The 9,381-nt window shown below is 56.7% G+C and overlaps 1 protein-coding gene and 1 long non-coding RNA gene across 3 annotated transcripts; one reads left to right on the top strand and one right to left on the bottom strand.

Moving 5' to 3' along the window:
* Window positions 1–652: 652 nt before the first annotated feature.
* LOC120873223 lies at window positions 653–3,976 on the bottom strand. The gene is made up of 2 exons (XR_005723414.1): window positions 3,489–3,976; window positions 653–1,111 (listed from the first exon to the last, which is right to left on the bottom strand). It is a non-coding gene; the product is annotated as an uncharacterized LOC120873223 (long non-coding RNA).
* On the top strand, window positions 2,827–8,591 carry IRX6 (iroquois homeobox 6). 2 transcript variants are annotated; one of them, XM_040254023.1, is made up of 6 exons: window positions 2,827–3,257; window positions 4,213–4,470; window positions 5,141–5,250; window positions 5,450–5,757; window positions 6,561–7,172; window positions 8,135–8,591. In XM_040254023.1, the coding sequence occupies exons 1-6, from the start codon at window positions 3,213–3,215 to the stop codon at window positions 8,137–8,139; spliced, it is 1,338 nt and encodes a 445-aa protein (XP_040109957.1). In that variant the 5' UTR covers window positions 2,827–3,212; the 3' UTR covers window positions 8,140–8,591. The 2 variants fall into 2 exon arrangements, with proteins under 2 accessions (XP_040109957.1, XP_040109956.1); XM_040254022.1 differs by having other exon boundaries at window positions 8,132–8,591.
* Window positions 8,592–9,381: the final 790 nt, after the last annotated feature.

Here is a 9,381-nt window from a genome sequence, read left to right as displayed (position 1 = left end):
TGATGGTTTGGTTTTGTAATGAGGGCCCCCAAATAATGGGAAAAGGCACACTTCATAGGAACACTTTTAGGGAATCCTACTAAATGCTTAAGGTGGTGACAGTCAAATGTCAGTGGCACCAGGCAGACTTGCTTTGGGTGCCACCTCTCTCCAGGAAAGCAACATGAAATCAAGGTCTCCATGCCTGGAAAGAGCAGCCTTCCTCCCCAGTACATTCTTATACCTTAAAGCAACTTTGAACACAATAGAAAGAAAGATGCCTTAACAGAAAAACCGGCTCTTTTGTTTGTTTTCTTTTCTGCAAATGAAAAAAAAAATGCTGAAGCATTTATAGTCACACCTCCCAATTCACTTCACCACTGTTCTTCCTCCTCTTTTCTTTCTTTTTTTTTTTTTCCAAATCATGTTGCTTTTTTTGAATCCTAGAGAGGGAAGACAAGAGGTAGGCCTGGAGGCCTTGCACACAGCACTGATACCACAGAGATCTTATAAATCACATGAAAATCAATAAATCCTATATGGTAGTTTCTCCTTTGCAACCAGATCGCCAGGGGACAGAACTAATGCTTTTTCTTCACCACCCTCCCCATTTTTCTGTCATTAAAAAAAAAAAATTCTGCTTAGGAATGAATGGGCAAACAAAGTTGCTGAGTAAGTATTTCAACTACCTAATTTTATTACTTTACAATTGACATACCTTCCCTCTGGAAATGTTTGCAATTAATTAATTAGCGGTAATCTTCCCCAAGGGACTAATTTAATGAATTCTCTCCAATTCTTACTAAAAAAAAAAAAAAAAAAAGATGTATCCCAGCTGCAAACGTGTAGATGGCTCCAAAGTGCATTTTGAAAAATCAAGGAATCTTATCTATTACGGTGAATTTTTATCACTAAATCAATCTGGCGGTAACTGTAATTCTTCTTCTAACTAGGATTTTCCCGGGTTGAACGCAAGGTTTCTCCAAGGTAACGACATGCAGTAGCCGCAGCCAGGAAACCTCGCTGGGTTTGTTCGTATTTGGAATGGATCTGGTGCTCCTGTTAATAATCTCTTAGGCGGTGGAGTCTGCGGTTTGCGGCTTATTCAAGCTCGGTGCGCGTTCTGCAGAATCTGTAAAGAAAAAAGAAGCCGGTGTCGTTCTAAAGAAGTCGCTGACTGCCGGGCCTACTAGTCTCCGCTGAAAGGTGCCTGAGGAAGGCTCGGGGCCAGGGACCCAGATCTTACCCGTCCCTGGGCTTCCTCCTTGCCTTGCCAGAACCCAGGTCAGAGATCCCGGTTGTTCCTAACCTCCAGGCCACACGTTCTTGCGTTTCAGCTAGAAAATAGAGCTAGGCCCTTGAACCACCACCCCCGGTTCCTCTGGGAAGGCGCCGAGAGGGCCTGGGAGAGCGTTTTTGTAAGATGTAAAGCTCGGTGACCCCTCGAGTGACATTCTGAGACAATCTGAGGTGTCTGGCCTGCAAACCCGAAAACCCTAGAGTTCCACTCAGATGCCGGCAGCATCCCCGGAAGACCTCCTCCCTCCGGACTGACAACCCCTTGACGCCCCCAGATGTCCTGGGGTTGACGGCCCCGGAATGCCTGGGGATTGAGCCTTCAGGAGTCCAGTTTCTCCCGTCCTAGCAAACTGGCGGCCCCTCGCCCTGGGGACACAGACCCCTCTAAGGCACCAATGAGCTCGTCCGCCATCAGCGCCCATTTGAGGGCCCCTAGGATGCAGGGGGTGGTCAGATCGCTGGGCCCAGCCAGGAGACCCGGAGGAGCTCAGGGAACCGGCCGCCCTCCCCGCGCGCTGAACCGTGGCTCGCCAGCGCCACCCCCAGCGGAGCTCAGCGGCTGCAGCCCGGCCCCAGCGCCTTCGTGCGGCTCCCGGGTCCCCCGTGGACCCATCGAGCGGCGCGCACGAGGCAGCCAAGTCTCGCCTTCCGAGAAGACGCCCAGGAGTCTCCACCTGCCGTCTGCAGATGCCCAGGGGCGTCCGACTTGGCTCCTTTACCCACAGTCAGAGGAGGGGAAATCTGAACTTGACCTGGAGGGGGCGCTATTCAGTCTATTAGAGGACCAGAGAGCAGCAGAGAAACCCTGGGGTCAAGACCCTAGTAAAGACCGGCACATGGAGATCCTGGATGGAGCTAGAGTCCTAGGGCGGGGAGCCAGGCCCCCGAGGACAAAAGACGGCCGGAACAGTGGATCCACCGACGCTGCCCGCAACGAGCTGGGGGCCAGCGGCGCGAACAAACTTTCCTGCAGCGGCGGTGGGGGCTGGGGGACCGGGCTGGAGGCTTGTCCCCCGAGCCTCTGCGCTCCTCCACCTGCCAGCGTTCCACCTCCGCCCAGCCTTCGCCCACCCTTGTTTCCTCCCCTCCCCCGCGCGCCTCTGTTCACTTAGACTCCTCATCTCTCTCCTCTCCCCTCCTCCTTCTCCCTCTAGTCTTTCTCCCCCACTTTCCTCCTGTTGTTTCTCCCGTCTCTTCTTTTGTATTCTCTCCTCCCTCGCCGCCCGGTGCTTCTCTTCTCCTCCGGGCCGCAGGGGAGGAGGTAGGCGCGCTGCGCCCGGGGCCTGCGCGGCGCGGTGGGAGGCGTTTCTCCTACTTCTCCCGGGTAATTTGGTGAGATTGTATGTGCGCGCGCGCGTGAGCTTAAGGCGAAAAGGGGTAGGATCCTGCGCCAAGCAGAGAGGGTCAGGGTCTTTGACGTTCCTCACCAGCTGCACAAACCTCCCGGAACTAGTGTGAGTGTGGTTAAGAGTGCGCGCGCGCGCACGGGCTGGAGGCGCTTGGCAGGCTTGGTGGCCCGGGGCCCCAGGGCCCGGGGGCCCTCCTGGCGGCCCGGGATTACCGTGACGTCACACTGAGCCTCTGGCCACCTTGGACTGGGGCACCTCGGGAGCCGCACAGCCCCGCACCGCGCCTCACCTGGCCTCGCCGCCGCGCGCTTTTGGGAACCCGCATCCTCTCCCTTCCCCTGCCCATCCATGGGCCCTTCTGTCTTCCGGACCACGCGGGCCGGAGGGGAGCCTTCTGGAGCCCAGGGCTCGGCAGCCGGGCTGCCTTCGGCTCTGCCTCCAGCCACGCCACGCCGGCGGAGGACCCAGCACTGGGCACCGGCGACCGTGTAAGGAACCGAGGCCGCGGGCGGCTGGAGGCGCAGAGCCGCGGGGCTGAGGCGGCAACCGCAAGAGAAGAGGGCGGCGGGGTCACGGACAGTCACAATGTCCTTCCCGCACTTTGGACATCCTTACGGCAGTGCTTCCCAGGTAAGAGCCGCCCCCATGGGGGATGGGGGGAGACTGGAAGGAGGGAGTGCCCAGCGCCGGAACCTGCCCGCAAAGCCCTCCTCTCACACGAGTTCCCAGGGAAGCCAGAGAGAGCGGGAACCTGGGTAGTGTACCGCAGACCCCTCTGACGTGCCCCGTCACTGGCACAGAATGCGCCGCTCCCCCAGGCAAGTTGAAGAATCGTGTGACCCGAAAGTTGGGCACTCTGACCTCGCGCTCCGCGAGGTGGGTGGGATCTCGGGAACCTTCCAGACAGGCCTCCTCGCTGTACAGGTATCCGAGGTGGCCGGGAGGGTCTCAGACTCGCTCACTCTTTTTCTGGGCTCGTTCGTTTGTGATCCTCTGTTCTTTTCCTCTCCCTTCCACGGGTAGGTCCAAGCTCTCGGCTTCCGGTTCCTTCGATTTTCCAGATCTGGGTGGGCACTGTGCAGTGACAGGGTCTCCTGGGGAGATTCTGGAGACGCCCACCCCTGTTCAGTTTCTCAGCAGAGAGCCCAAGCACTAGCCCCAGCTTGACCTCTGCCCTGCTTTGTGATCTCGGATAAGCCTCCTATTCTCCGTAGTCCTCCTTCGCCATCTATAAAATGGGAAGAGTGAGACGTGGTCTCTAAGGCAAACTTCAAGTTCGGCCTTGGTAGGATCCTGTGGCTGCGAGGAGGGAGGGTTCACCAGGGAACTGGCCGAGTCTGGCTTTTGTGACCCGGAGCCCCTGGAACTCTGGAGCTTTAGCAAAGCTTTAGGAGGGTCTATAAAGGCGGTTTGGATAAATGGCGTCTACGGATCATTTCCGTCACAGTCCTCAGGAGAACGCTCAGCACAAGGGGGAATTAGGTTCATATTGAAGGAAGGACTGATCTGGTAGTTCCGCCGCTGGCTCCCGCCAGCCCGAGGCGCCGGTCTCTGACCTCCGGTGCCCCCTCTCTCGCCCCCGTAGTTTCTGGTGTCTGCAAGTTCCAGCGCCACTTGCTGCGAATCCGCCCCGCGCTCGGTCTCAGATGTGGCCTCGGGCTCCACCCCGGCGGCCGCGCTCTGCTGCGCACCCTACGACAGTCGGCTGCTGGGCAGTGCGAGGCCGGAGCTGGGCGCGGCCTTGGGCATCTATGGAGCTCCCTACTCAGCCGCTTCAGCTGCCCAGAGCTACCCAGGCTACCTGCCCTACAGCCCCGAGCCGCCGGCGCTGTACGGGGCGCTGGTGAGTACCCGGGGTGGAGCCTGGGTCCTCTCGACAGAACCCACCCGCCTGAGGGCAGGAAATCCCGCCTGATATTTCCATCTAGGAAAATCTGGGATGTACAGCACCAGTTCGAGGAAAGGAAATGGTTACGATTCTATGTAAAGTAAAAAAATAAATAAACATCTTTACATGTTACAGTTTGTAGAAGTCCATCCTGTTTAGAAAACATCTGTACCTCGATTATTGGGGGAAGTAGGCAAGTCATCACTAGGCTCAGTGTACAGGTGAGGAAACTAAGGTTCACAGTGGCTTGAATAACCTTACCCAGAATCACAGAGATAGAACAAGGCAGAGAATGGCTCCGGAAAGGGAGTAAGAAAGTGCCCCAGCTGTTGGGAGGCAGTTGGGGAGACACAAGTAGTTAAATGACAGCGAATATTGCTTATGCTGCACCAGGAATTCTGCCAAGCATGTTTCTTCAGTAACCTTTAGGCATGATTGTCATCCCATTTACCAAGAGGAAACTGAGGCACAGAGGGGCTAAACAGCTGTGCCCAGGATCACACAGTCAATGCCAGTGGTGGTGCTGCAGTTCTAACCAGACTTGCCTCCAGAGTTCACACCCTTAGCAACTCCCCACCCCTTCTCCCCAAATATAGTCCTTATTTCTTCCCTCCTCCCCCTCCAGAATCCACAGTATGAATTTAAGGAGGCTGCGGGGAACTTTACATCCAGCCTGGCACAACCAGGAGCCTATTACCCCTATGAGCCAACACTGGGGCAGTACCAGTATGATCGGTAAGGCATGGGGCGTTGGTGGCTGGCATCACAAGTCCTCTCCTCCTCCCCTGCCAAGGTAGGACCAATCCACAGAGCATGGGGTGGCTGTGGGCTAGGATGGTGAGCAGAACCTCACTTCCTTCAGGGACAGAAATTGTCTCCTGCCTGCAGCCCCAGGTTCCCAGCCCCAGAACTGTGAGCCAGGTTCTCCCCGCAGGTATGGAGCGGTGGAGTTGAGTGGTGCTGGGCGCAGAAAGAACGCCACCCGGGAGACCACTAGCACGCTCAAGGCCTGGCTCAACGAGCACCGCAAGAACCCCTACCCCACCAAGGGTGAGAAGATCATGCTGGCCATCATCACCAAGATGACCCTCACCCAGGTGTCCACCTGGTTCGCCAACGCGCGCCGGCGCCTCAAGAAGGAGAACAAGATGACCTGGGCGCCCAAGAACAAAGGCGGGGAAGAAAGGAAGGAGGAGGGTGGAGCAGAGGAATTGCTGGGCTGCCTAAATGGTGACACCAAAGGTACCCCATGTTCCCTGCCCCAACTTACCTGGGTTTTCCAATCATCAAACAGTTTGATTGGATTTTCACAACCACCCCATGGCATAGCTTCTGTGGAAGGCTTCCCCTGGCTTCCTTTGACACCTGCAACCCCTGCATGCCTCAGGGCCTTTGCCTGTGCAATCAGTTCCCTTTGCCTGGAATTCCCTATGGAACTGAGAACTGCCTTCTTCTACACTTGAAAGCACCACCTCCAAAAAGCCTTCCCTGTGCACCCACACCAGCTAGCTTCCCAAGTTATTCTCTACCACATGTGTCTACTTTATTTCCTGTGGCATACTTACCCCCTTAGGGATGTCAGCTCCACCAGAGAAAGCCTCCACTGCTGTATTCTCTAAATTCCTAATACTTGAAAGCCTCAGTGATGTCTGGCACATAGCTGGTGCTCAGTAAATATTTTCTGAATTAAATAATACACACCAGATGCCGCTGAGTGTTGACATTGGTTAAAAACTGCCCTCTGCTTTTTTAAGGCTGAGAAACGGATCCAGGTCTTAGGGAAAGTGTCCGTTTCTTTGGACTATCAAAGGGGAGGGCTCTTCTGAAGGGTGAGAGCAGGTCTAACTAAGGGCGGGAATTCTTTCCCAGCCGCAGGCCCGCAGCTCTGGGGCAAGTGTCGGAGGCGGTGTGGCCATCTTGGTGAGTTACACCGAGTCTGCCCTGAGTGCAGGGCACATCTTGCTAAAAGCTTCTCCGGAATGGGCACTCCCGAGGATTTCCCTTGGGGCCTGGGGCTTTTCTCACTCGTTCTTGATTTCCCTCAGACGTTACTGCTGGCCAGGAGGCCCGGGGGCTCCGGCTGAGTGACCTGGAAGACCTGGAGGAAGAAGGGGAAGAGGAGGTGGATGAAGAGGAGGCAGTGGCCACAGCTACGGACAGACGGGCTGAGCTCCCTAAAGACACTCAGCCGCTGCCGGCGGCGCAATGTGCCGCGGCTCGAGAGGGCCGACCGGAGCGCAGGGAGTGCAGTCTGGCGGCACCCCGCTTCTCCTTCACTGAGCCGCCCAGATCGGGAGAAGCCGACTTCCTCCGGGCCGAGCCAGGAGGCCCCACGTTGACCATGCACTACCCCTGCAGCGAGAAACCACCGCGCATCTGGTCTCTGGCGCACACGGCGGCCGCCAGCGTCGTCGAAGGGGCACCTCCAAACCTGCCCCAGCCACGAAGTCCTGAGCACCATCTGATTCCCGAACAGCCTCCAGGCCCGGGCGCGCGACCCGCGGTCCCCAGAGACTCCGCGTGCCAAGAGTCTCCCCGAGTGGCCAAAGCCTTTGGAAACCCCATGTTTGCCCTACAGGGTCTGCCGCTGAACTGTGCGCCGTGCCCGCGCCGGAGGGAGCCCGTGGTGCGGTGCCAGTACCCATCCGGAGCAGAAGGTAGTGGGCCCCCAACGGCGCTGGGCGTGTCTGACCAAAAGACCCCTCCCCTCCCCACCTTCCCTCACCCCACTCCCCGTACCCCAACTCCGGGGTACCCAGCCGCTTCACAGGCTCTCTGCCCACGTTCAGAGGTAGCCTAGCTCGAGTGTCTCACCGCATTCCTTGAAACAGTTTAGAGATCAAAGTTCTAGCTCCTGAATCTTCTTAAAACCAAATACTAGATTATGCTAGAATGAGACTGTAACTTACCTAGGAAACACTTAGAAAGTCATTGAGGAGGGCAGCTTAGATCTCTTCAATGTTTAGATCTCTCCAGATGTGCCAGGTGGGCACCGTCATGGCCCTCCAGCCCAGGCACTCTTGTCCCCTGCCTGCCCTTTGGAGGAGGCCAGCTGGCTCCCCTTATGGTCTTGTACCAAGAGTTTGCTAGGGCTAGGCAGGCACAAGGGCTTTCCCAGAAGTCTCAGGGGAAAGGCCAGATACCTACAGTCGGTTCAAGGCCAGTGCTTAAGGCCAGAAGCTCTCCGTGCAGCCCACTGAAATCCCTAGGGATGTAGTTCAGGTGAGTGCTGTCTGGGGAGGGCCGTCTTACCAAGCTGGGAAGGACTGCCAATCAGCTGTCTCCTGCACCTGGCTAGTTCACTGGTTCACTGGCTGTGTTGGGTTGGAAGGGAATTTCACCCCACAAAGGGACATTCCCAAAGCATTTGGAAGCCTCCAGCAATTACCATCAGATTCTGCTCTTTGAAGTCATTTCTCGCAGGATTAACTACTAGCTTAGAAAATTGGGTTACACTGTTATTTGAATTTCCACCTAACAGGGCCAAATGTTACCTCTGGCAAGCAAATTGCCTCTGGACCTTGGATTCCCTTGGGATGAGACACCACCGACCTCGCATTTCCTAGGAGTAGCCCCTAAGTGGCCTTCGGGTTTTAATCAACCTTTCCTCTCTCAGCAGGTTAGCGCAATGGCTGCAATTAGCAGAAGCATCCTGGAAATAAGCCCTACTTTTTGGAACTCACCTCCACACTAAGAAGCTAAGAAACCTCACCAGGGTCTGGGGCTCTCACTTTGCCTAAGAGACAGACACACAGAAATACTCCGAATGGCCCTCCTGGCACGCAGAGGAGGGGAGTGGCTGGCAGAGGTCCGTCTTTTCAGATCCCCAGAGGAGGTGGAAGGGCACCTTGGGGAAGGTCAAATGGGAAGGCTGGGCGAGTATGCCCAGGGCACCCAGCTCAGCACTCTAGTCTGCCTCTCCCCTCTGGATTCAGGTCTCAAGCCACTCCCTCTCCTGTTCACTCACCCCACCACCCTCACTTTGTAACTTCAATGCTGACCTGGCTCCTAAGGACCAGCGTGTCTCCTCCCCTTTCTCACTCTTTGTGTCCTTAAAAATAATCCACCGAACCCAAGCTGTGTGGCCTGTTTGCAACTGGGGAACTCGGTGAGGTCGGGGTGGTGGGGAGGAGGAAATGCGGTCAGGGGTTCTGGAGACAGGGCAGCATGGGCTGCAGATTTCAGTCCCTTTTGTAGCTGGGAGAGAAACTGACAAGGTAATGGCCAAGGCCCACCAAACTTTGCAGACCCAACCGAGTCGGAGAGCCAGTGGGACTCCAGGCCGATTCCGAGGAGTTGGAGGTGGGGAACGAGTGCGCAACTTGGGGTTGGGGCAGGAAAGGGGAGAGGGGAGCGAGCTGTCAGGATATTTGGGTAGAAGCTGGATTAGTTTCCGAGTTCGTACTTGGGTTTTAAGTTTCTTGGGAGGAGGGGCGATGGAGGTCCGCTCGGCAGTGTCTGGGCCCGCTCCACCCCTCTGACCCAAAGGCAAGTCGGACAGCTTGCCGGGTCGATTAGAGGCGAGAAGGGGGCACCCTTCCCGTTTAATCAAGTGTCAGGAAACACTTCCGGTACGGGCCAACCAATGGGAGCCGACGAGCAGGGAAAGCGCCTTTGTCCCGGGAGTAAGCAGCGTCCAGACTAGAGCTGGGGAGTGCGGAGGGGCGGAGGTGAGAGCCCTGAGTTCGTGTCCCCGGCCCAGTGGCTTCGGCTTTAGCCCGCGAGTGCGTTCGCTGCTGCACGCGAGGAAAGAGAGAGGGGAACCCGGGACGGTACCCTAGGGGGAGGTCCGGGGAGCCGATGGGGACGGGGAGGCAGGAGGGAGGGCTGCTGGGGTGTGCGCCTAGGGGCCGTGTCTCCACTGCA

This window comes from Oryx dammah, unplaced genomic scaffold, assembly GCF_014754425.2.
Source record: "Oryx dammah isolate SB20612 unplaced genomic scaffold, SCBI_Odam_1.1 HiC_scaffold_13, whole genome shotgun sequence".
Taxonomy (NCBI): Eukaryota; Metazoa; Chordata; class Mammalia; order Artiodactyla; family Bovidae; genus Oryx; species Oryx dammah.
The sequence above is the reverse complement of the archived record's forward strand: the minus strand, read 5'-3'. Positions and strand labels throughout refer to the sequence as shown.

Bases quoted from the DNA above. Each gene is read 5' to 3' on its own strand.
- IRX6 (XM_040254022.1), top strand. From the start codon at position 3,213: ATGTCCTTCCCGCACTTTGGACATCCTTACGGCAGTGCTTCCCAG. The intron at 5,251-5,449 runs GTAAGGCATGGG...TTCTCCCCGCAG, and splicing joins GGGCAGTACCAGTATGATCG to GTATGGAGCGGTGGAGTTGA. The intron at 5,758-6,560 runs GTACCCCATGTT...GATTTCCCTCAG, and splicing joins CCTAAATGGTGACACCAAAG to ACGTTACTGCTGGCCAGGAG.